Source organism: Ambystoma mexicanum, chromosome 6p (genome assembly GCF_040938575.1).
Source record: "Ambystoma mexicanum isolate Mex_15411 chromosome 6p, UKY_AmexF1_1, whole genome shotgun sequence".
NCBI classification, from domain to species: domain Eukaryota; kingdom Metazoa; phylum Chordata; class Amphibia; order Caudata; family Ambystomatidae; genus Ambystoma; species Ambystoma mexicanum.
This window is the reverse complement of record NC_090935.1, coordinates 671,200,304-671,227,867: the sequence shown is the minus strand read 5'-3', so window position 1 is coordinate 671,227,867 and position 27,564 is coordinate 671,200,304. Positions and strand designations below refer to the sequence as shown.

The 27,564-nt window shown below is 46.0% G+C and overlaps 1 protein-coding gene across 1 annotated transcript in view; it reads right to left on the bottom strand.

Moving 5' to 3' along the window:
* Positions 1-27,564, bottom strand: part of ZCCHC9 (zinc finger CCHC-type containing 9) — a 141,816-nt gene that overhangs the window by 88,573 nt on the left and 25,679 nt on the right. The window contains exon 2 of the mRNA XM_069627557.1: positions 26,191-26,640. Within this exon, the coding sequence (XP_069483658.1) occupies positions 26,191-26,589 (399 nt within the window). The 5' untranslated portion in view covers positions 26,590-26,640. The remainder of the gene's footprint in view (positions 1-26,190; positions 26,641-27,564) is intronic.

Sequence of the window (27,564 nt, the reverse complement as noted above, 5' to 3'; positions counted from 1 at the left end):
TGATTCTATAATCGTGCCCATTAAAGACAGATTGTGATTGGTCAATCTGTCTTTCCCGGGCGTGAATGAGTAGCACCGCCCTAACTGTGAGGCAGGAATATGTAAATCAGCTAAATACATTTTTGCAGGACTGTTTGCCCGTATCTGGCATCAGTCCTGGAGGCTGTGTCCATGCAGAAATGATTGCAAATAGCTGAAGGCGAAACCCAAGTAACTGCCTTGCTAATATCATCCCAGGGACCGTCCCTCTGAAAAGCGACCATCATTGCTTTAGCACCAGTTGCCTGTACGTGGCTTTGAGGCACAACCTCATTCTGAAGTCTACACACCTCAACAGTACAAGATCGATCTTGCATGGTTACTTTGAAGCCTGAGCACCAGGATTTTGACCCCCGAATGTCACTAAATGGGTGTTACGATGTTCTGAATTCCTTAAAACAGTTGCAGTAGAATTTGAGATCTCGTCTCACATCAAGACAATGCAATGTTCTCTCACCTTCAGTCTGTGATGTAGGGAAGAAAGTAAGTAGTACAACCTCTTGACCGATGTGAATAGAGGATACGATCTTTGGTAGGAACGTAGGAGGAGTCGTCAGGGCTACTTTGTCTCTGTTGAATACACAGAGTGTAAGGTTCTGTGGATCTCACGTATTCTTCTAGCTGAAGTAACGACTTCCAAAAAAGCAGTCTTCCAGGGCCATAATTTGATATCCACCAAAGCCATGGGCTCAAAAGGTTTGCAAGCCGCCAAAGCAGCTAGAACCATGTTAAGATCCCAGGAAGGATGGGGGTCTAGTAACCAGAAGACAGTCGCATGAGGCACTCAAAGTGTTTCTTAATGATAGTATTAGAAGTAGACAACCATACTATTTCAGCTTTGACAGCAGATGCATATGATCTACAAGACTGGACCTTAAAGGCATGGTCTAGTAAAAATGTTTATTGTCCCAACGGGTCGGCCATGTTTTTTTAAGCCTAAGTGGCTCGATTTTAGAAAACTTTCCTATGGACCTTACCCGAGTTTTCGTCCATTAAACACACGCGAAAACAAGCACCAGGGAGCCGCCATTTTCTGATAATCCTATCTTTTCCCCAATCGCCCTGGCTGACCTGCTTTTGCGGCACTAAATCAATTCCCCCGCCCCTGAGCCTGTCATCAGCAGACTCGTACCGCCCATTTCCAAACGCCAAAGCACGTCTCGTGTCAACATTCGCTGCGCTTCAGCTAATGACGTGTCGCCATGGAAATGGCAGGACGACTCTCTCCTCAATAAGTATAAACAGACCATTTCACAACACACAGCAGCCGATTTTCAATTCCATTCCTCTCTCTGTGTTACTTTGAGTATTCTGTGACTCGTTTCAGTGCTCTGGTCAGCTACCTTCGCCGCTTTTAGCCCGTGTGAACAGATACCAGTACCACCGCTATCAATTATTTTAGTTTGTTTAACACACAATGGCTACAATAATGCCCTACATGTACGAGCCCGAGTATACCGAGGAGGAACTACTGGAAAGGGAAGCACGCGAAAACGATGGGGATTCGGACGGCAGTTGGCAGGACGAATCAACAGATGAAGAGCCTGGGCCTAGCCGAATGGACGGCGTCTCCACCTGGTGCACATGCAATCGGTGCGAGCTAATGCCAACTGAGGACGAGAACTGCTGCTGCCGAGAAAACTCGGGATGCCTGGCCTACATTTCGGAAGGCGAGCCACGACCGCAATGCATCACCGAGCTGCCAGACTTCAGGGTAGCCTGCCTCACACGGGCCGTGTTGAGAATAATGATGGTGCTTATGCACGAACTTCGAGCAACTGTTCGTCCTCGTAATCCGAGTAACGAGTAAGTATACTCTGCTTGTCATGCCACTCCTATTTTATGTTCTTCTACTATATCCAAAATTACATCTACATATCATTGTAACGCATGTAAGTCATTCAATAGTGTGCATTGTCTAGATAGCATTTGTCCGTGTAAAATGCCATTAGTTACAAGAATTGTTATTGACAACAAAGGTTTATTAAACTTATCTGGGTCATTTAAAAACAGTTTGTTTCATTCCTTTTCACAGGTGGTACAGGCTGGTGGCCTATCGTTCCTTTACATGGTGGCTTCACGGGAGGCTTGGACACCGCGTTCGAAGAGTGATACCCGCCTGTGCCGTTCGTGCCATTAGAGAAACGTTCCCGAGTGACAGCGGTCAGTACAGGGGATTTTCTCTCTCTGTGCTGCAACCTGACCTGTATAATATTTAAAGTCTTGTATTTTTGTTTCATGAAAATAAGATACAAAATAAACCACCACATTTATTTTAACAATGTTTGTCTCGATTTTTTAAATGAATCAAGTGTGTCTCCATTCAAGGATGGACGTCAGACATCTGTGCTCCGAATGGGTGAAGGTCTGGTTCCTGTGAAGCAGGGTGGTCACTATCTATCTAAGCTAACATAACATATTCTCGATAATGCATGCACTAAATAACACTTGTTCAAAGTCTTTCAGTAGGTTATGTCTCTATAAAAGTCACACATATATCTATATTAACAATTACCATTGGATTATACAGGCCTTAGGGTCTTGGCCACTATAATACACCGGTTGAGGTGTGGGTCTGTGCTCACAAGAATCTCCGATATGTGGCATTTGTTATTGATAAGCAACGATATACTATCATTGATATAAAGGCGATATACTGTATATTGATATAAAGGCGGTTCGCGCCGGTGGATCCGCGCTGGCATGGGGGGCTGTGACGGGCGCAAACGGCCAAGGTGCCAAACTACATGTACACTTCAAAAGGTGTCCCACGCCAAGGGGCCATCGGTCACATGGCCTCCTTAGACCCCGTGTCTCCAGGCAGGCCTCCCCTGAGGCAGGCCGCCCCCCTGCAATCCACATAAGTGTGTCTCCATTCAGCAGTCTTCCTGTGCCTTATCTGCACGCCCCAGGGCCATCCATTCCACCCCCCTCTATCAAAGGCGGTTCACACCCGGGGATGAGCGCTGGCATGGGGGGCTGTCTGGGGCGCGAAAGGCCAAGGTGCCAAACTGCATGTACACTTCAAAAGGTGTCCCACGCCAAGGGGCCATCATTCACATGGCCTCCTCAGACCCCGTGTCTCCAGGCAGGCCTCCCCTGAGGCAGGCCGCCCCCCTGCAATCCACATAAGTGTGTCTCCATTCAGCAGTCTTCCTGTGCCTTATCTGCACGCCCCAGGGCCATCCATCCCACCCCCCTCTATCAAAGGCGGTTCACACCCGGGGATGAGCGCTGGCATGGGGGGCTGTCCGGGGCGCCAAACTGCATGTACACTTCAAAAGGTGTCCCACGCCAAGGGGCCATCGGTCACATGGCCTCCTCAGACCCCGTGTCTCCAGGCAGGCCTCCCCTGAGGCAGGCCGCCCCCCTGCAATCCACATAAGTGTGTCTCCATTCAGCAGTCTTCCTGTGCCTTATCTGCACGCCCCAGGGCCATCCATCCCACCCCCCTCTATCAAAGGCGGTTCACACCCGGGGATGAGCGCTGGCATGGGGGGCTGTCAGGGGCGCGAAAGGCCAAGGTGCCAAACTGCATGTACACTTCAAAAGGTGTCCCACGCCAAGGGGCCATCACTCACATGGCCTCCTCAGACCCCGTGTCTCCAGGCAGGCCTCCCCTGAGGCAGGCCGCCCCCGTAATACCACGACATACATACGTCATTCATTCACAAACACACCCCAGTTTCTAATACTTTAAAAACCATTCGATATGTCTCATGAGAACATCTTTGTGCTTTGCAAGTCAACTCTTGAACGTGCTACCTGGGAACCACTGAGATCTATGCTAATCTGCTTGTCGTCGTGCTATCCGTGAACTTCTGTGACCGCTTCGAGCATACCCATCAGTGCGCTACCTGTGGCCATCCACCTATTCTCCCGCAACATACTGCTCTGCTTGCTGAACCCAAATGTTTGTTGGTCAAGGTAAGGGCATGTATCCTGGTTATATTTCGCAGATTTTTAAATTTCTATCTATTTTCGAGTAGAGTACACAATAGTGCTATGTTCATTGGTCTCATTGGTATTGACTTGAGTTTCCATTGCTATGCTATCAATAGATCTATTTATTTTCATCTGTGACTATTGTGATTGAATTGCATCCTTCGGGGGTCCAGTCAATAATGTTAGCATGTTTCCTTCTCGTGCAAGACAGAACATCCAAGGGACGAGTCACATGTTCAGATTTCAGTCACATCAATTATACATTTCTGCAACTTATGCAAATACTAAGCAGCACATAATGAACTGGTATAGTTCCTGCGACCAAAACAAACCTTGCATTGATCATTGTATGATTCATTTACTTTTGTATCAAATCTTTACTCTTGAAGATTGTATAATAATGTTGATATTTACTTTTCAGATTTATCAACAATGCCTGCCTGTTTGATTAGCGGTTGCCCTTCGAAGACCCATGCGAAATCTGAAGGAACTACAATGCATGTATTCCCGAAAACTGTTGATCGAATAAGAGAATGGGTCAGACATTGCGGATATCCACTGGATGAGCTGGAAAGTAGAGTCCAACAAGTCTTAGAGGACAAGAGGGGTGATCGATACCGCATCTGCAGCCGGCACTTTTCCTTGGACATGTACACAACTTCTTGGGTAACAAAGAAGAATAAACGGCGAACGACACGGAAATTGCGCGAAAACGCTATTCCCACTCTATTCGTCCAAATTCCGCCACCGGTGAGTCAAGTGTCCGGATTTAGCTTTAGGCCTTGCGGTAGTGTGGATGCGCGCTGGCATGGGGGGCTGTCATCGGTCACATGGCCTCCTCAGACCCCGTGTCTCCAGACAGGCCTCCCCTGAGGCAGGCCGCCCCCCTGCAATCCACATAAGTGTGTCTCCATTCAGCAGTCTTCCTGTGCCTTATCTGCACGCCCCAGGGCCATCCATCCCACCCCCCTCTATAAAAGGCGGTTCACACCCGGGGATGAGCGCTGGCATGGGGGGCTGTCCGGGGTGCGAAAGGTCAAGGTGCCAAACTGCATGTACACTTCAAAAGGTGTCCCATACTGCTCTGCTTGCTGAACCCAACTGTTTGTTGGTCAAGGTAAGGCCATGTATCCTGGTTATATTTTGCAGATTTTTAAATTTCTATCTATTTTCGAGTAGAGTACACAATAGTGCTATGTTCATTGGTCTCATTGGTATTGACTTGAGTTTCCATTGCTATGCTATCAATAGATCTATTTATTTTCATCTGTGACTATTGTGATTGAATTGCATCCTTCGGGGGTCCAGTCAATAATGTTAGCATGTTTCCTTCTCGTGCAAGAAGGGACGAGTCACATGTTCAGATTTCAGTCACATCAATTATACATTTCTGCAACTTATGCAAATACTAAGCAGCACATAATCAACTGGTATAGTTCCTGCGACCAAAACAAACCTTGCATTGATCATTGTATGATTCATTTACTTTTGTATCAAATCTTTACTCTTGAAGATTGTATAATAATGTCGATATTTACTTTTCAGATTTATCAACAATGCCTGCCTGTTCGATTAGCGGTTGCCCTTCGAAGACCCATGTGAAATCTGAAGGAACTACAATGCATGTATTCCCGAAAACTGTTGATCGAATGAGAGAATGGGTCAGACATTGCGGATATCCACTGGATGAGCTGGAAAGTAGAGTCCAACATTAGAGGACAAGAGGGGTGATCGATACCGCATCTGCAGCCGGCACTTTTCCTTGGTCATGTACACAACTTCTTGGGTAACAAAGAAGAATAAACGGCGAACGACACGGAAATTGCGCGAAAACGCTATTCCCACTCTATTCGACCACATTCCGCCACCGGTGAGTCAAGTGTCCGGATTTAGCTTTAGGCCTTGCGGTAGTGTGTAGCCGAATGGATTAATAGATATTGTAGGTGTTCTATCCCTTGTAATAATTTCGATATTGATATGAGTGTATAGTTTTTTGAATAATGACATTTATCAATATATTCTTTTTCGATTTCATAACCCACAAACGCAATGTATATATATATGGGGACAGGGAACTGTGCTGTATTGAGCATTTTTCAAGTATTCTGTCGGCTTACATGGCTATTTTTAATACTGGCATTTCATTATCAATCATTAATTGACCTTTACAACTTCTTGACTATCCCTTGAATCTGAAGCAAGAACATTCTACATCCTTGACGTGGTCGCAGTTATCAACCACTTCTAGCGCGTATCAGGTAATCTTACTAGGCTAATCCGCTACAGACTTGTTTTATGCATGTCAAGTAATAGTTTTATTCCATCGTGTAGTTATTTTACCGAATGTTTGGTTAGTGCTTTCCAATTGATATACACCTTAGTTATCGTGCACTGGTGTATGTTTTCAAGTTTAATTAGTGTTATCCATACTAATGCAAGTACTGTCTTTCAGGGAGATGCTGAAGCGTCCGCCACATCTACAACATTTCTAGATGTTTTTCAACATCAGGAGGTATGGATACTGACAGCTCCACTGAGCGTCATCATCAGAGCTGGAATTCTTGTCGTTTGATTGTTCTACACAATGTTTCATTCGTGGTTAGCTGTTGATATGTACCTGTGCTGTCGACCCCAGGTGTATGTTATGTTTTCACAATTGTAATCCTCACTAATGCAAGTACTATGTTTCAGGCAGTTGATGGAGCGTCAACCCCTGCACTTGATGCAGAGCCTGACATTCAAGTATACGAATCGGCGCAACAGCTTTCGGAAGTGCGCACTACGTTTGCAACATCCATAGATATTCTTCAGCAGCACGAGGTATGGATAATGACAGCTCCATCATGCGTGATCATATAACGTGATTCCATTTGCTATACTTTCTTCCCTATTAACGCAAGTGCTGTGTTTCAGGGAGACGACGGAGCTTCCACCACAATCACAACATCTCATTTAGATGATGCAGATGTAAAGGAATCATTGAAATAAGTCGATGAAATGTGATCATATTTGGATTTTCCTTGATTCTTTTGGACAATGCATCTTTCGCGGTTATCTCTTTATATGTACCTGTGCGTTCGACCCCAAGTGTGTGTTATGTTTCCAATATTAAAAACCATACTAATCCAAGTGCTGTGTTTCAGGGAGATGCGGATGCCTCCTCTCCAATACAACCATTCATGGCAGTCCATGCAGAGCCAGAGGTATGGATACTGACAGTTCCATCGAAATAGATCATCACTGGTCGAATACTTGTCCTTTGATTGTTGCACGCAATGTTTAAATCGTATTTGGCTATTGAGATGCACCTGTGTGTTCGTCCTCACGTGTGTTTTATGCTAACAATATTTTGATACATAGTAATGAAAGTACTATGTTTCAGGGAGACGATGGAGCCTCATTCCGTGCTGTCTATGCGGATACAGAAAATATAGTCCTTGCAGCGCAAGAGGAAGGGAGGACATGCGGAAACGAATCGGAGCTACAGCGTGCAGATGTTGAAGGTCGAGTCAAAAAAGTTGCAAAGAAAAAAAAACAAAAAAAGGTTAGTTACAAACAGTTCATAACTTTAAAAAAATGTTTGTGCTGGGGACTATTTTATGTTTTTTTCCAGTCAATTCTACTACACTCCATCTTGTGTTTAAACTGAACATCCCTTTTCCAATCTCTCCTACAGTTACCCGTGGGTCTCAGAACTATACACACACAGACAGTGAAGCCAGATCTTGTACACTATGGAGGAACTATTAATTGAGGCGAGGCGTGTTCAGGCTCGAGATGCTCATGTCCAATGGCCAGAACATGAATTAATTGTGTTTGGAGACTACAGCAAAGTTGCATTGGACCATAGCTACAGTGCGACCGCGCCACCACAAGAAGATGTTATTGAATGTATTGAAGATAGCTCTGAAGTAGTTGCAGATCAATTTACACAATCTACACCCGCCAAAAATTTGCCACCAAAAAACCTGTCGACATTGTTGTGTTCTCCCATCAATGTTGAAGTAATAGATGTTGAAATGACAGTGAATGAACCAGCCGCAGCATCCATAGACGCATCAGAATTTGATATCAGCGATATTACTTTCCAATGTGTTGAAATCTCCACAACGTCAAAGGCCGAAACAACGTTGACGCAGTATGACAGTCTAATGAAAGAGAGCAAATACATTGTATTCGACAGTTGTTTGATGGAAATTATAAGTATGCTGAAATGTGTGCATTCCATTAGAGGGAAAGTATGTGGGAAGCCATTGATTAATGTGACTCGTCAAATAAAAGGCAGTAACGTCAAAATAAATGCCGCCTGTAGATTAAATCATAGGTTCTCATGGTCTGCACAACCAATGCTGGGGAAAATGCCAGCAAGCAATCTACTGTGTGCAGCTGCATCACTTTTTAGTGGCTCCAGTGTTAGAAAGTTAGAGGCTTTCTTTCAGTTTGTGGGACTCCATTTTATTTCTAAAGCGCTGTACTACACATACCAACGTGATTATCTGTTTCCGGCCATTAGTGATGCTTGGAAAATTGAACGATTGTCTCTAGCAAGTACATTTGAAGGCAAACGATTCAGGCTAGCCGACGATGGACAGTGCGACAGCCCTGGATTTTCTGCCATATACTGCACCTACCACTTTCAGGACATGGATAGTAAGAAAATTGTGAGTTCGGTGGTCGTGTATGTAACACAATGTACATCGTCAGTGGCCATGGAGAAACTAGGTTTTATAAAATCAGTGGAATATCTACAATCGAGGGGAATGCACATCGACCTCATAGCTACGGATAGACACGTTTCAATTGCCAAGACAATGAGAGAGCAGTTCCCACATATTAAACATCAATTTGACGTATGGCATCTTGCTAAATCAATCAATAAGAAAATCTCGGCTGCAGGAAAAAAAAAGGTTTTGAAAGTATTTTGCAGTGGTCACATTCTATCACCAACCATCTTTGGTGGAGCTCAAAAACTTGTGAGGGGTCAGTGGAAATACTACTTGAAAAATGGCGGTCACTGATGCACCACTGTACCAACATTCACCGCTGGACAGCAAATGAACATTTCCACCAATGTGAACATGGCCCTTTGTCCCCAGAGGAGGCACAGAAGAAGAAGTGGTTGATTCCATCTTCACCGACACTCAAAGCCATTGAGAAGATTGTTTTCGACAAAACTCTATCAAGAGATTTGTGAGGACTGACAGAATTCTGTCACACAGGAGATTTGGAGGTGTTCCACAATATGTGTCTAAAGTACAGGCCAAAGCACTTGCATTTTAGCTTTCGGGGCATGAAACATCGCACTCTACTAGCGGTCTTGGCCCATAACAGCAATGTCGGACGTGAACAATCTAGGACTAGGGGTAAAGTAAGGATGCCTCGCTACACTAAGGTGTTTTCAAAACGAAGTAAGCAATGGGTGATCAAACCAGTCTATGATGAAATGCAGTTCGACTTTGTGAAAGGCCTTATTGTTGCTGTGTTAGAGAAGCAAAGATATGGAATTTTGGACGTTTCTGTGCAGAGCAGTGATCCATTGCCACCGAACATTGCGACTGTGCCATGCCCACCCGATGCACAGCTGATTGTGAAGTACAAATCCCGGTTTAAATAATTGCAATACAATTGTCTTTTTGTAAATAAATGTTATTGTACAGTGTACCTGTAAACCTAACCCCTACCTTCACCATCATGGGTGGCGAACAAGCTGGGTGTCATCTTTAAATTCTCTCTATTCACCTCACATATGTGTATGTATATATTTTTCTCATGTCTCATCTCATGTAAATGTAAATGCTGCGCACTGTTAACGGAGGGGAGGCTTGCGTATTGCAAATAATAAAACAAACAAACAATAAATCTCACTTTTAACTCAACTCCTGTGGTACTTTATACTTTCCCTGACCTTCCGCCAAAAATTAAATGTCTCAATTTGGGCTGCAAAGCTCGCAGACAACGGGGACAAAATTGGGGCACTTAGAACGCGCCAGCCAAGCGGGCCGTGGCATTTGGGAGAGAAGCCAGTTCGCATTTGCACATTGAAGCGCACTACATAGACGGGTTCTAAACTTCAAGTTCTCATAGATGCCTATACTACGTGATGTTGCAAATAAAGAATGCAAAGGACAGCGCCCAGATGAGGCCCACAAGTCGCACTGGAAGTATAAGGGTCTATTGTTTTTTGACCTTGAGACAGGGACCATGCCGAAAGAACTACATTTGAAGGGAGTGCGCAATAACGTAAGAGACGATAAGGCAGAAAATTCAGAAACTAGACCGAGTTTCAGTTGTAGGTCAGTATACGAAAAATCATTGTTAAGAGCACGGTCCGTTTTACAGACTGCATTACGAAGAGACACAATGGAAATTTCAAATATAATGTAAGTAAATCTTTACACGCTTTTATACCGGAATGAAGATTTAATGAATGGATGCATGAATAAATGAATGAATGAAGAGCTAGGAAAAGCAAGTAAAACTGTTCGTAGTGGGCACATGGGCATGCAGGTCCACTGGTCTCACCAATCTCGCTCCTTGGCCCAGCCACTTTTCCCTGCACTACGGGACTGTCTCTGTATCCTTCAGCCCATTCTCCCGGCATTTACCTTGCACTTGCCACCAGCTGGCCCTATTATTTAATTTGTATTCAACTAACCTTGTACAGCCCATCCCCATGCGCGATCAGAAAGACACCTGGCCTAGTAGGATCGTTGTCTGTCTGCCCTTGTTCCCCACCTGCCTCGTCACGCCTAGTAACACTTGAGTATAGGCGCGTTACAAATGCCATATCATATATCATATCATTTCTCACGCATGTAGACTGTCGTTTATCATTGTGTGTTGGCCTCGATTTATCTCGTTACTTTTCGCATTGATTTTAGAGACGAACATACTCCATTGAACTACCCTTGCAAGCAAATAGTTTCTGATCGGCCGTAATAAATAAAATGAGTAATATTAATGAAGTTCGGCTAGCGAGACTAATTATCATTTTTTTGTTTTCATAACAGGTATTTGATCCCTTACTGCCACTGCCATCTGTTTGAGACACCGGTGGATGGATTCTTCAGCAGACACCTGCAGGTTCGTGTCAACAACTGGAGCACGAACACCATATCACGAACACCATATTATGGGACGATCGCCAAGGGCCCACATGCCCTTACGCTGTACTACTGGCTAGAAGCAACATATCAACCTTTAGGATGGACTAGTGCCTAGTTGATGGAACAGCCTTGCGGTTCACCGTGCTTCCAAAGTGATTCTTTTTACGAAAATGAACACCCTGTCTCCCATAAAGGAACAGTGCGTGACTCAAGATGAAACGGAACAGTTATTGCGGATAGAGATAAAAGAAAATAAATGGCTTCCGGAGTTCATATGTCAATTGCTGAATATTCTCTAAACATTTAATGTCAAATAAATGTACTTTACCAAATGTACCGTGTTGCTGTTTTATTTTAAAGTACAGTTTCATATTCCGAATTGTGGCGCGCTGTGTTGTGAGTTGATCTGTGCTGGTTTCCGGGTTCTGGGTGGAGTCGCGCAGAAGACGACTGGGCGCGTTTGCCTACGCAGCACAGTAACGTCACGGGGAGAGGCGGGGAATATGAATGTTTTGATAATGTCAGGCTCAGGGGGGGGGAATTGATTTAGTGCCGCAAAAGCAGGTCAGCCAGGGCGATCAGGGAAAAAATAGGATTATCAGAAAATGGCGGCTCCCTGGTGCTTGTTGGTAAGGTCCATAGGAAAGTTTTCTAAAATCGAGCCACTTAGGCTTAAAAAAACATGGCCGACCCGTTGGGACGATAAACATTTTTACTAGACCATGCCTTTAACAACCAATATAACCAGATCAGATAAGAAGGATAAAATATTATCCTAACAAGCAAAGCACGGGTCAGAATGGCGCTCAAGCATCCAGTAACAGAAATGCGTCTATTCACTCTTATATTGCTGCCTTGTAGAGGACTTGCTGGCAGCCTCAATTCTAGAAAGATTGTTCTCGGACAACCCTAGTTCACCAACTCAAGAACGAAGCAGCAAAGGTCATTGATAGAGGGCAGGAGTGGAGAATTTGTCCTCCCTTTTGTCGGAGGAGATCCGGTGAAAACGGTACAATGAGAGGACCTATTTGCTTCAATTTCAGGAGGTCCAAGTACAAATTCGTGCTGGCCCGTTCGGGGCTATCAGAATGACAGCGCAATTGTGAGAGCTTTGAAATTTCTAAAGGACTCAGCAATAATGGAAGAGGAGGGAAGGAGGACATGTAGCAATGATCCCACGCTATCCGTAAGGCATCCCCTAGAGAGTCCTGCCCCCGACTCATCAGGGATGCATAAAGCTCATATTTTTGATTCTGATCACTTGCGAATAAGCCTTTTTGAGGATATCCTCACATCTGAAAAACCTCCAGTATCACAGATGTGCTGAGTTCCCACCCGTGGTTGGAAGAAGAAAGGCAGAGGAGTCTGTACACCTCCGAAAAGAGATCCCTGCCAGGTAAACTGTCTGGATAGAGATCCAATACAACATGGCCCACTCCCAGATCTGAATAGTCAAGTGACACAGAGGAAGAGTCTTGGTGACCCCCGTTTGTTTACATAAAACATGGAGATCATGCTGTCTATTCTTACAATAACAGCAGTGTTTTGAATGATTGGGAGAAACGATTTATGGCCATGAAAATGCCTAAAGGTTCAAGCACATTAATATGGGATTCCCTCTCCAATGAAGTTCATAGATAGTCTCTAACTTACTCTGATGCAGGGTTCAAAATTGCTGGGAGCTATTGCGCTCCAGCTTTTGGCCTAGGAGAGCCTGATTAGCTCAAGAAGAACAGCTGTCAGGTTCCCCAGTCGCAGCACTGGTCTACTGGGTGATGCCGAACACCCAGGAGCTAGTTCCTGCTAATCGAATCTTAATTTCAAACCTTGAGATGTTTATCGTATGTTGTGGAGGGGGATCATGCAAGGAAACCCCCCACCTACAAATTCCATTCTAGGTCTGCCGTCAACTCGAACACCATTTATTTTAAAAGGGGTAGTACCCTTTTTGTGCTGTTGAAAAAGAGCTCTGTTACCGTCCCCCATGGATAGATACCCATAGATATGGAGAAAAGGAGACAGAACATAAGAGTAACTGGATATATATAAAGCGGTTTGCCATAATACACATCTTTGCACAAATGTTAATAACCTACCTTTGTATTATAAAAATGGGGCTTGTTGCTACTTTCCAGTTAACCTACAATCCACACTTACGCTGACCTCTAAAGATACCCAATGAGAATTGTTCCTCAGACTCCAGTTTCATTCTATGAAATTCCCTTTCTCACAAATCAATGCATCATCCAAGAAACACGAAGACTGCTTTGTGCAGAAGCACTACAATGATAAAAGAAAAAAACAGTGCTCTTCAGAAGCGTTAGGAGAGTTTTCCTGAAGTCCCACTTGGAAGTAAGATTTTAGAAAGCTATCCCAGCGATTTGTAGATTCCCAACTCTTAGTATCAGTCTGTACCAACTCAGGACCTTGGTAGATTGGCAGAGCAGTCAGGCTCATCTTAAGAGGAAGATGTGTGCTGTAGGTAAGTACACTGAACCCAGTAAGTAAAGCACATCAAAAGAAACACTTACACATACATGTTTATTAAAATACATTTTCACACAAGAGTCACTGTTAAACAAACCATCACACCTAGACATACTTTTCAATGCTTTCAAATGGTACCTTCTTAGTTGGTAGATGCTGAATGTATACAATTGTTACAGAACTTTGACAGTTCCATCTGTAATACAGAGCAACCACAAAATAATACAGTAATTGTATTTAGTATGCACACACACAGAAGATAGTGATTTTTGGGAAGGAAAACTGTCGGTTAGTGTTGTCCTAGTAGAGCTTCAGGTTCTAGAGGCAATTTCCAGCACAGCAACTCTTTCAAAGTCAAACACACAACCTTAGCTAAAAGGCAGTTCATAGAGGCTTAAAGTTTTGCAAAGCAGAAGAAATCAAAAAGGTTCCCGTGGATACAGTCTAGTCTCTAGGAAGGATGATACAAGAAGGCTTAACCAACGTTGGAGACCCTGTCAAAGGGCTCACTAAAGGGACACACGCGGTGGCTTGAGTCGGAAGTAAGAGGGGGCGGAGGGTTGCCCTGGACACCTCTACATCCACTCAATGCTAAGAGGAGGGACTTTCTGGATTCAGGTAAGCAATCCTTTTTTTCCCCACAGCACCTTTGGTTAGAAGAACATGTTTGGACGGGATGCTCCGAGATGTTGCAGCTCTGGACCCAACCTCTGGATTCCTTGGTCTGATGACTGAAGGCAGGACAATGGACGGGATCTCAGCAGCAGTCTCGAGGGTGAACCTTGGGCACGACTTTCAACAACTTCTTGGTTCACTGTGGTTTTGGTGCCTTTACTGTAGCACCAACAAAGGATGCGATTCACCCAGTCAATCTTCTTCGCTTCCTGCAGTCGCGCACTTCGATGAAGGGGTTTGGGCAAGTTGGATCGGATCGCTGAAGTGTCCTTGGGGGCTCAGCAAAGATTTAGACCGATTCAGCCTTTCCACAATGATGCACTCGAAATGGCAAGCAGGTCTCCTGGTATTGGGTTTCCGCAGCTCTGGAAACTCACAGGACAATCGAATCAAAGTCTTGTTTCTGGTTGTTCCCACCAGCCAAAAAGGGAAGGAGTCGTGCTCTTCTGACCACGTTTTCTATGTGACAGGAGCTCCGGACAGCAGCGGCCGCTTCACAGTGTTGCAAAGGGTCTGCCTGCTTCTCTGGTCGCCTTCTTCTCGGGTTACCCCAGCTTCCAGTGGTTGGCTTCCTTTTGACTCCAGGAGCCTCTACTTTTATACATTTCCAGCACAGTTCCTCTGCAATCTCTGAGCAATTTACAGAAAGGGACATTTGGCCTTCCAATCAGGACAGCCAGACCCCCAGTGGGAGCCGGTTCTATTCAGGCACTGTGGCTGGCAGATAAAGGATGGGGGGATGGAAAACTCCTCACCCACCTCCTGCCTGCCCAGACACTCTGGAGCCTAGGCAGGACACCCAAGGGTTAGACTCCATAGTACAGGTAGAATACAAAGAATATAGTTCCAAAAGAGAGCCAACAAGAATAAATGGTGGAAAAAGGCTCCACTCATTCAGGATTAAAGAAAAAAGTCCAGCAAAACGTGCTGGGGATCTCACTAGGAGAGGAGATGAAGCATAACAATGATAAATCTCCTTAACAAGAAAAGCCTTTTGATGAGCTGTAAGCACCTTCCACTCTATACAAAGGTTTCTTCAAACAAACTAAAAGATAACCCCAAACAAGCCTATAACTGTTAGGCAGAAATGCATATATTCCATGAGAACTATACAAGTAAGGATACAGGTTTGCCCAATTTTAAATATGACTAATGTCTTGAAAGAGAAAAGATACAAGTAAGACATCTGCCTGTTGCAGCATGCTGTGATCAGCAGGAAACGGTATACAGTATCGCAAAAATGTGTGTTTACTATTCTTAACTGTTTAGCAGTGGAAACAACTTGAATCAGCTGTCGCCAAAGCATATGTGGCATTCCCTACAAAAAGGACCCGTTGACTGCAGAGAATGCTAGGTTGCTCTAGGTATTGTGCATATCACCTCTATTTGTGCTTATTTGTATATTTGTATATAATCTTGTTATTACTATTTCTGCGTGTACGTATATATTCTTATTGTTGTAACTAAGCTTCGCATATTCATGTAACTGCTGCGCCCTGTTACCCTATGGTATGTTTGCGCATTACAAATAATAAACAAACAAACAATCTCACTGGTTTACGGCATTAGATCAACCGTCAAGAACCACACTATACATTTGTTTCCTGATGCACTTGGAGCCAAACCAAAAGCAAATTGGAACACTTGTGTTTCAAGACCCTACAATGTGCAGTCTGAAAAGCAGTACATTAATCTTTACATGCCTTAATGAACTGTGTGGATATCGATACACCAAATTGGATGCACCCTGGTTGGAGGACCCCATGTGCTCAGTTTTTTTGACAAATAGGATGTGTACACCAGGACGATTCCAGTCAAGAGCGCTACAACAAAACAAGCCTTGAATTAATCATAGTAGGCAATAACCTGCCTGCAAACTGTGGCCTAAAAAAGGTGACCACTACAGCAGGATATAGAAACTACAGTTCATACTGCAATCATAGTTTTTCTTTGTAGTCAACGTTCTGTATATTCAACAGATAAATACATCACAAAAGTTAAAAAAAAAAATCCCAAAAAAAATATATCCTGGGAACGCACTATAGATCCTAAAAGCAGCAGGTTTGTGGGAACACCGAAGAGGAGATTACCTTGGATTCTGGTTGATACTCTTTCGGTCAAACATGGTGAAAAACATTATTTCTCTAGAAATCTTTATACTGTGTAATTGCACTCGTGTATGTTTAAGCACCCGTTTCCCCACTTTTCATCTAATTTTAGACAAACATGAATCAAATATCAAAGTTTTGGTTTCAATGCAATTGTAGCTCAAAGAATATGCACCATTTTGTTGCCACAGACCTCCATCCTAGATGCACAAACATTTAGACATGCAGTTTTGCAGTGTTCTGTTTCTGGGACATTATTCAAACACAAACTACATACCTAATGAAGAAGTACATCAAAGGGTGAATTTGGAAAAAATTAGCAAGAAGGGATGACAGGGTCTCTTGTTCCAAGTTAACATAGGTGGCTCTTTTTGATCATTAAACAGAACGCAACTGGTGTAATATTTAGGTGCACATTCTCCACAGGGGGCCGAGAAGACCTTCCAAAATACGAATCCAAGAACACGAGCTCAAACACAATACATTAGTCCACTGAGCCACAGACGCGGCTGTACTTAACGTCCGACATGTGGTCGTTGTTGGCTGTATGGAAAATGTTTAGAAACATGATTGGCCCTCAGGGGACAGCGCTTCATCCATCAGGTGGCCAGGAACGCTGACAGAATCCGACAGTAACAGCCTTCGTTCTCACAGCTCCTTGTGCACCTCACCGGGGTGTCTCTAGTTTTTTTTGCTCTCCAATCCCCCAACCATTTGCTTCAACCACAATCTGTCCCCACCCACCAGCACTTGCCTGGCTACTAGGACCCGCTCTTGGACTCTGTTTATGCTGGCTCTCTCTGCTGCGGTCATGGCTGCCAGAAAAAATAAATAAATAAATAAAGTGAAAGGGGCTTATTCCTTGTACTATTTTCCAAAGGCAGCTATTTTTGTTTGTAGTTATATTTTAGGTAAATTGGGCACGTGAAATACACTTTACAAAAAAAAGGAAAAAAAAGTAAACTGCTCATTAAACCAGAGGGAGCCTGGGGGTGCCAATAAAGATAACCCTGTGTTTGGAGGCTGAAGGGGTCAGTAATGGCGGGCACTGTCGAGCAGCAGATGAAGATGGCTGATTAGCTACAGAGCTCCGTCTGGCGGCACGAAATACTTTTTCCTTCATTGAATCGAGATCCTTTCTCGCGTTGAGACCTGGCCAACTGGAACCCCGGAGCCCCCGTGATCCGCCTGCCGACCTAGTGCGAGGCCGTTTCCCGGGCATACGGCCCGCATGGCCTGCAACCACCTGCCCTCTGACTGGGACCACCGCCTGGGACTGTGGCAACATCGCTGGCTGTTGGAGGAGGAGCCCGCCGATATTTGCAGCGTACCTGGCTTGCCGGATCACCACCTCCCCACTCCCCCTGATGTGGGAACTTTCACCGGGAGCTGCTTCTCTGGAGGGGACCGCGGCGGGGGCCTGCAGGGGGTCTGCCCACGCACTGCGGCTCTTGAGCCTGGGGGGCACCGGCAGCGAGACGGCACTTGCCAGCTCACATCAGCCCAACCCCGCATTAAGAGGCCTCTGCACCCTGAGGGCGGGCCCGGGTGTGCTGCAGCACAGCCAACTACCAGCTGCCCGGGGCTTGCTACCCGTGACCTTGGCCACCACACATGGTGGCACAGTGCATCCATTGTTCCGTGTGGGGATCCCACTCAACCCTGGACATTGCTAGCCAGCCGGATACCACCTTCCTGGCCCCTGCTCTGGGTGACACTCTGACCAGCCCATCCGATTTCCATCGGGGTACAGTGCTTCCTACACTCAAAGTGAGGAACCCGCACGGTCCCCTTCTACAACAGGGCTGCTGAAACTTTCTCTCCTTTTCCATGCTCCAATAGGCCTCCCGGTAGATACACTAGATGGCACCTCCGGGCTCCTTTAAAGCACAGGGATCATGTTCCTCAATGGGAGGTACCCACACAGCCCTGAACCTCTGCTGGCCCACCAGATCTAACTCGCCTGGTCCTACGCACTTCTGAACCTACCGGAGTGTGCGTCAACCCCTGTATCCAGGCTCCTTTGCGCTTCCACTTCTCTCTCTGGAACACCCTGTGACCTGGGAGGCTTGTGGTGCGGCCTGTTTTGACACTCAGGTCCCTGGCTGGTCCCTACACCTGCACACCTACTTGGACCAAAATCTCTCTGGAAGCCATGACCGAGGGGGCAGGAGGTGGGAAAAAAACTGGATCCATGGACAGATTTGCCAAGGCGGCTTACCGGGGCAAGCTGGAACCTGTGACCCTCTCCCAGGCCTCTAGTGAGCAGTCATTGGAACCCATGGCCCCTGACCTCAAACAAATGATGGAGGTGACGACCAGAGGATTCGCCGCTGTCCACAAACGTGTCATCGATCCGCTCAGAGTTGGCAAAAGAGGGCCTACGAATAAATGAGGCGGAGGAGCGAATTGGGACAACGGAAGATAATGTACTTAATCTACAGACCGCAGTCGTCTCACTGACCAAAGATGTCAAGCAGATTAAAAATAAATGCCACGACCTAGAATCCAGGTCACGGAGAAATAACATGCGCATTTTGGGAGTAACAGAGGATGCGCTAACTGGTGGAATGGAGCTTGCGGTTCAGGCAGCTTCTCGATGACCCTCAACTCTCTCCCTTTTTCGCCATCGAGTGGGCCCACTGTGCCCTGGCGCCACGTCCGAAGCCGGGAGATTTCCCCAGACCGATTATTGCCAAGCTCCTAAGCTATCGGGACAGAGACCACATATTAAGACTAGCCAGGGTTAAAAAAGAACTGCAAATGGGATCCCAAGTCATTCAAATTTTCCCAGACTTCTCGGTTGCAGTTCAACAGGAGAGATGACAATTTTTACGCGATCAAAAACTACTGCGGGAGCGAAACAACCAATATGCCATGCTTTTCCCGGCACGCCTTTGATTCCAGTTTCGGGGGAAACTTTTTTACTGTCCCGGAAGAAGCGCTAAAATTTATTGAATCCCAAATCCTGTTGGTTGTCCCTGGAGAGCAGCTGCCCAAGAATCGCCCGCCAGACTGAACAGTTGCACAAGGTTGATTGCATAATGCTGCAGTAATAATGGTTTGCCTGAAGTGTTCTTAACCTACCCGACGTAAGGTATCACATTGTAATGGTAACAAGTTTAATGTGCCACCACAGTGGCAGCTGTCCCCCAAGCGATGTCTTGGTTTTACATGTTTGCCTGCTGCTATTTGCGGGCCAGTTGGGGTTTGAGGGTGTCTAGGGGGTGGTTACACTACACTGCGAGTTGGGGAAGGGCAGTGTGGTTGTGGGTGTGAAACAAGAGGAGGGGGCATAGGTGGGGAGGTAAGTTCAAAGTTGAGTTGGTGGAAACATTAAAAAATCCCTCGCCAGGTGGTGCAGTCGCCCGATATGCAAAACAACTGAGGGGTGAGGGGAACAAGACAGAAACGGGTCATTGTGATAATGTCTGGTTTGCAACATGGTGATTAAATTGATCAATATTAGGGGGCTGGGGAACTACTCAAAAGCAAGATTGTGACCTATGCGAACCGACACAGGGTCAATGTCCTCCTATTACAGGAAACCCACGCTAGGACAGATGTTTGTCAGAATGTTGCGCCCACCTGGGGTGGGAACAGATATTACACCTATTCAAAGCAATCTTGCGGTGTTTTGATACTAATACATAAATCGTTTAGCCTTACCACGTGGAAGACTCATAGATGCAAGGGGGCGATACGTTATTTTACATTGCTCCCTGGCAGGGACAGAACTTTTACTAGTTAACACATACGGCCCGAATGTGGACTCCCTGGAATTCTTTGATGAAGTCGGTGGGATTATCTCCACATATACCGGAGTTATGATAATTTGGGGGGGGGGGGGGGGGTGAACCTGATCCTAGATTTGGGGTTTGATAGAACGGGCGGCGCTACCAGACCCCTCTCCAGGGCTACCAGCCGGCTATTGACACACATGGAGGACCTCCAACTAAGGGATCCCTGGCGCTTTATGCACCCAACGGCCCGAGAAGGTACCTACTATTTGCCCACACACGACATGGCTTCACACATTGACACCTTTTTGGTTTCCAGTTTGTTGCTGGGCAGGATAGCTGAGGTAGACATCTAACCACGTACATTGCCTGACCATTCCCGTGTAATCCTTCACTTGCGAAGCAACAAGCCCCCCTAACCGAGCTAACTGCTGGAGATTCAAGTCGGACGCATTGAAAGACATGCAGTGATTACGAGTGCGGCGGTAAGGGGTTAACGGCACCGGTAAGGATGCCGGTGCTGTTAACCCCTTACTGCCGCATTCCGAGGTCCTTTAGCGGGTCCCACTAAGGCTGGCTGGTAAAACCAGCCGTCCTTAGGGGGAGCCGCTAAAGGACCAGGGAGCTAATAACGGGCCCGTAATTTACGGGCCCGTTATAAGCTCCCTCCCTATTCCCATTGAGCCCTATGGGGGCTCGAATGGGAATGGGGAAGGGTTTTTTGAATGGGGATTTACCAGGTCCTCCAAGGTTGGAATGACCCGGTAAGTCCCCATTCAGAGAACCCGGGCACGACTTTGGAGGCAGCCATGGTGCTAATAGCACCATGGCTGCCTCCAAACTCGTAATGACCCCCATGGTCTTTAAGTCAGATATCAAATCTGACATTGAATCCTTTTCCAGCAATAGGGATGGGGATACATCGCAGGGCATCGTTTGGCAGGCCTTTAAAGTGTATATACGGGGAATGTCGATCTCCAGGGAGGCGGGTGTCCTCAAAGTAATTAGGAGGGACCTACAAATATGCGAAGAGCACCTTAAGGCTCTTGAGGGGGGGGAAACATGTCCGAACAACTATACTACGCTGGTGCTTATTTCGCTCAGAGTTTGAATTATTCAGGTCACACGCCGAGCGTGAAGTCTAGTTTTTCACATGCCTGGTTGCGGCCAGGAAGTATGGGGAAGGTGAACATCCCAGTGGGATGCTTACTAGAGTGGTCAGAACTGGACGAGGGCAAACCCGGGTAGATAGTATACTAGACAACCTGGGGAGACCAAATGTAACGATCAGGACGTCCTTGTGGTGTTCCGCAATTGTCATGGCCCTCTATATGGCGCGAATCTTCGCCATGAGTTTGACATATTGGCCTGGTTGTAGGGCGTTACGTTCTCAAGACTTAGCCCCAAGCGACAGAAAGCATGAGTGTTCCCCTCACCGTTGACAGTAATAAGAGACCTACCAGTGGCAAGGCTCCTGGCCCTGGCGGGCTGACGGCCGAGTTCTACTGCGAATACTGCACCCTGCTGGCTCCCAGCCTTATAGAGGTCTGGGACGAGTCAATGGTCAACTCTGTTCTCCCCGAATCTATGCGGGAGGCCACCATCACAGAGCTATTGAAACCTGGGAAGCATGGTAATGAGTGCAGGTCCTATTGCCCGCTCCCTCTTATGAATGTCGACACAAAAATCTTTGCAAAAGCACTTGCAAACCGTATCATTCCATTTCTTCCCCATATTGTCCACCAAGATCAGGCAGGGTTTCTCCATAGCAGTGCTACATCCCTTAACATTTGGCGATTGTTTAGTGTGCTCGCAAGAATAGACCCGACCTCTGAGGCGCTGGCGGTCACGCTTGATGTCCAGAAAGCATTCAATATGGTCTCCTGGGAGTATCTATACGTGGTTCTGGACAAAATGGGTTTTGGTCCTGAGATGCTCCGGTTTCTATACTCTGCCCACCTCGCGAAGGTAGTCAACTCCTGCCTTTTGGACTAACTCACGTTGGGAAGGGGCACACGTCAGGGGTGTCCCGTCTTTCCTATACTCTTCCCACTGGCCATTGAGCCTATGGCAGACTGTGCGTGACCGACACCGCAGCATTTGTCTTCTGGGCTCGCCAGAAATAATCGCACTTTATGCAGCCGACGTCCTGCTTTATGTATGAGACCCACTAGTCAATTTAGAGCCAATTATCCAAGACATTACACTTTTTTGGCAAGTATTCAGGGTTTGTAATACATTACGCTAAATCTGAGATTTTCTCCCTGACTGACTATACGAGGGAACCACAGAGGGAGTTTCCCCTGCGTTGGTCCCCGAAAGGCATTACGTAGTTAGGTGTGCAGATTTCCTGTGAGAAGGCTTCCCTTCTTCTGGATAATTATATGGCCATCGAAAGGTACGTCAGGGATAAGGTCACCAGGTGGTCTCCACTTCCCAGATCACTGTTGGGTAGGCTCTCTCTAGTTAAAATGATCCTGTTGCATACATTTACCAATGTTCCACTCTGGCCCGGCAAGGTATTCTTTGCCAGGATACACGGCATGCTTGTGCAGTATTTAAATGGCACGTGGGGGCGGTGCGCAAGCAATGGGTTGACAGGACTCCGGCCTATGCAGAAGGGGGATTTGCAACCCCTCACCTCAAAATCTATTGGTTAGCAGCCCAGGCCCAATTTGCAGCTCACTGGTACGGGACGGCCCCACAACCCCACCCCCCCCACCCCCCCACCCCCATGTAAAGCTGTAGGGGCTGGCGAGGGTCGTGTCTGATCTTAGGTCACTCATCCTAGATGGGAGGTACACAGAGGATTGCTCATTTGACCCTGTGCAAACAACGGTACTTGCACAGTGCTCAATCTTTCTCCAGACTGGGGCACATAACCCATACTACAAGTGGCATCCTTTATGGAAATTCCTGGGATTGAGCCCCACTTGGGACAAGGCTGTGAGCAGACACTGGGAGGGCCTGGGATGGGTCCTTAATCTCCCCACAAACCTGGCGTCGGGAGCACAGATGCACGGCCACTGAACTGATACAATACTACAGACTAAGAGAAGCGGTCACCGCATGGTGGCCCGACTAATGCTCTGAACCCCCCGAAAACGCGGAGTTGATGTACATTGCCAACTCTAACACCTGTCGGGGTACCCATTCCACCCTCTAAAAAGATTCTGCACAAAACTCCCTGTACGGTCCTTGCAATCAGGGACAAGTGGGCAGAGGATCTAGGGTCAGAACTCCCCAATACACAATGAAGGAATAGGTGTCTGCATACTCATAACATTTCCCTAAACTCCAGGTTCAGACTCATGCAATACAAGCTGTTAAATAGACTTCACTACACCCCCCATGGAAACTGGGTAAAATGCCCGTCATGGGGGACCAGATCTGCACACGATGCCGCTGGCCAGACACTGATCATCTACACATGTTCTGGGGTTGCCACTCCCTTGGGAACTCTGGGTTTCCATTATGACGGTTCTATCAGAAATTGTGAATGTTACACTGGTCCACACCCCGTTGGGGGTACTGTTTGGGGGGTGGTCTGCATTTGCTAATAAACGTCTCTGTTTATTTGTCAGCATGGGTTGCACGATTGTTAAACAGTGCATACTGATGAAGTGGAAGGACAGAAACCCACCCTTCACTGGATCCTGGCTAGTGGACTTAACCTGGGCCCAAAACTGTGAAGACGCTTATATAGGGACATTGCCCGCTACCTCCAGATCTAAAGACACTTGGGAGGAATTCCTATCCTACCGAGCCAGCCGGGCACAGGAATAGGGCTGTGAGGGCCGGCTAGACTGTTGTCATAATCCACTTAATTACTGTTGTTATAACTTATGTGAAATGCAGACCAACTGTTTATTTGCTGCCATGTCTACCCCCACCCGCTTCTAATCATGTATACTGCTGTACTGTGATCCTGTTTCGGTGCTGTGCGCTGTACCTGAAAATGTTTTTCAAAAAAGGAAAAAAATGAGAGTCAGTAATGTCCCACTATGCTGGCTAATGCACCCATGCCTGCTTTTGGATTGGGCTAGTGGGCCGTTATCGCGCCAGACAGTCCCCGAACGTGGGTGTATTCCTATATTAATCTGTAAATAGATGCATGTATTGTTTTGCTTGTTATACAGCACATCAATGGTGTCAAAGTACTCCACAGGTGTACTCAAGGGAGACAGAAGGGCAGCAGGTCTAATCTACCAATGCTGTGTGAATATTCAAATCTGTGTACTTAGCAGGGGGCACAAATTCAAGTTGCAAGCTACAAGCCATCAATGAAAAGGTCACTCACCTAGCCCGATTTACCTCTGCATTACCTTATTGTAACCCCCCCCTCCTGCCCGTTTCACTGTCATCTGCATGCCTGATGTAGCCCCTCATCCCACGAGGTGAGGCTTTTTCCAGTCCTCAGCCTTTCATTACTACTTGTCACTTTTGCTGGTCGGCATGTCTGATGTAGCCCCTCATGCCATGAGGTGTGGCTTCGAGTCTGAATTTACGCATACCTGCTTGTCTGAACTGCATGTCGGGTTCCATAATGCAGTTCACCTACTTCTACCTACACTGTTTGTTTTGCATTTATGAAGGTCTCCCCTTTGTCCACTGCCGTTCCTTCCCCTTTTTCACGTCTCAGCACTTGAACGATTAAAATCATCTCATGGCCTAGTAGGAACGCTTTTTTTTTCCTTTCCCCCATCCTTTCCTGCGCTGCCCCTCCCATCCCTTGTCCTCATGCTATCAGCACTTGCAAGTTCCGAATGTTTCAAGATCTTTTAAGAACGTTTTTGTTTTATACCGTTTTTCATCATCCCTATTCCCCGCCCTTGTCTTGATGCGCCTTGAAACACAATTTTTGCTGTATAGTGCACATTAGAAATAACCGATAAATATAGATAAAATAAATGATACGCATACACACAATACACCATATCTTAATCGTCAAAAGTCAAACATCACAAGCCAATGGCTAGTGGAGAGGGCAGATTTTGCACCTTGTACTTAACCTCATGTAAAAGTACTTTCATGAAACATACAAAACACGTTAATCTATGTAAACCACCCAGGTCCCAGAGGAGATTAATGTTCTCCTTCACATGAACTGATCTTGTTACTAGTGTGAACGTACGGATCCCACCGTAGGAGTTATAACCAGATGAAAGCGTCCTGGTATGGTACGATACGCTGTGGGGAAGGTGATTTAAATCGCAGGAATGGTATTATATAAACATAAATACCTCATTTATCCTTTGATGCCTTTGCCAAAGCCACTAGCCCTAGTGCTTGTGATTTTTTTTATTGAATCACAGCAGACTCTGTTGAGGGTTTTCCCATTCGGTTGGCTGAAGTTAATGCTTGTACATGGTAAAGAGAACTGCTTATGCGTGGCCCAGATGCTGCTGAGCTCTGGATCTTGACGAGCTTGGGTTAAGAGGCTGAAGGCCAACAGCCTGCCATTTTGTGGGCTGTACCGGTTTAAAATTAGAAAAGACAATGAGCCCCACATTGGGCACAGGCGGCGTGTCAGGGGGAGGCGCTCTTATGCCCCTTTCCTGATGAAGATGAAAAGGAGGGGGGGGATCAGATTCGGCATCATGACCCCAGAAGCCGATTGCCACGTGATACCGGAGAGCCATGGGAACAGCAGAGTGAATTCGTTCTTTTGTTATGGGTCAGGCAGGAATTGCATGCTGGAAGGCCTAAGTAGGCGTTTTTGAAGATATGCGGATGGGTGTCTTTAAGTATAAGGTGAGCAGAGCTGGGGGGTGCGGGGGGGACTGATCAAGTTGGATGGGGTGCGGGGGGGACTGATCAAGTTGGATGGGTGTCGGGGTTAGGCTGGGATGCGGTCTGTTTTCTTGCAAGAACGTGCTAGGAATAAACCTTTGCCTGTTCATTCTGCTGCGAATGAAAACCTTTTTTTTGCCACGTTAGCAGATGGTGGCATGACAAGTCTCCACTGCACTTTTATGAAAAACTGTATCGCCTCAAATGTCAATGCGGTTTATGGGAACAGCATGAGAATAATGGCTCACAGTTTCATGCGTTCATAATACAAGCTATGACAGAGACAGTACATCTTACCATTTGGTTTTTCTTGGTCACCTGCCTCTTTACTCTACGGTCCTCGCGCCGCTGGTCTTTTCTCAGAGCAGTAGTTACTTCACCAATCAGCTCCTTGCTGTCAATGGCCACTACTTTCCCACCCTGCACAATTTGAGATGTCTGATTCAGAAAGTCCCTGAAGCCGTTCACATCATCGTTGAAATAGTCTTTTTTCTTTTTGTTCTTTTTTTTCTTTGCTTGCTGAGGCTCCTTCTTTAAGGCCAGCTTGTTTGCGATATGTTTTTGACCTGCGCCGGTGGATCCCTTCTTCCCAATACTCTTTCCATCTTGAGAGGCTCCTTTCCTTAGATCCTCCCAGGGAGTAGCATCAGAAACTTTCTTTCTGTGGACATTATTGGCACGTGCCCATCGCGTCATGTTTTAGAGCACAGAAAAGGGTGGTGCTTCAAACCATTGCACATTAGCTCACTGCAAAAAATAAATAGAAAGTACTGTAAAAATGTGCGCATATAAGGGGACAAGATTAGTAAAAGCTGTCACTCTTATTTATCTCACTGCATTTACATGCTCCTTAGTTTTCTCCATTACTTTTCCTTCCTCCAATACTAATTTTTCCGGTTCTAAAGAAGTGGTTAAAACCAAACACTTAAGATTATCTAGCATTCATTTAAAATCAAAGACAAATTCACATTTTAACCATTCTCGTTCTCACAGAAGACAATGCAAACCCAATATCTGCATACACTTCAGAACCTTAAACTTACTGCTAAAATCGTGCATTTTAGAAACCAGTGCATTTTTACCATAATGGAACCCAGACATTCACATGACAACACCACACAGGAGTGAAGTAGCAAGGTCCTCCAAAGGCACATGCCAATGTGCAATATTAAATTCAAGCAGCTCACCTATGAAGTACAGCCACTCCTGCAAGTAGGAGACTCGGCATGCAATCGATAAGGGAGCTCTGGCTCCATAAGAGACGACATTTCAGGCATCTGGCATTGCACCTTTTTTGTTACAGATGCTGCAAACAAAGAACTTGAATTGTAGAAAACTGGGACTTATCCCAGTTACGCCTGTTCAACCACGTCGTCTAAGTGAAAGAGAGGTGGTAACTTGGTGGCTTTCTGTACCAACGCTAACATGACATTACCATGTCAGCTCTCTGTCACAGCCCTAATAGCAATTGCGTTGGCAAATGGAGGCAGGCAAGGCGTGTTAAAAGAAAACTAAATTAAAAAAGGAAAGCGGTGTGTGCAATGTTCTCTTTAAATAGTTTCCCCTAAGTGTGGAAATGATTAGCCTTCGTGCGCACATTATTTTCCATGAGCGCAACTGAATAATGATGTAAGCCACTTTGTGAGCGTGCGTAGTTAGTGAGATACCATC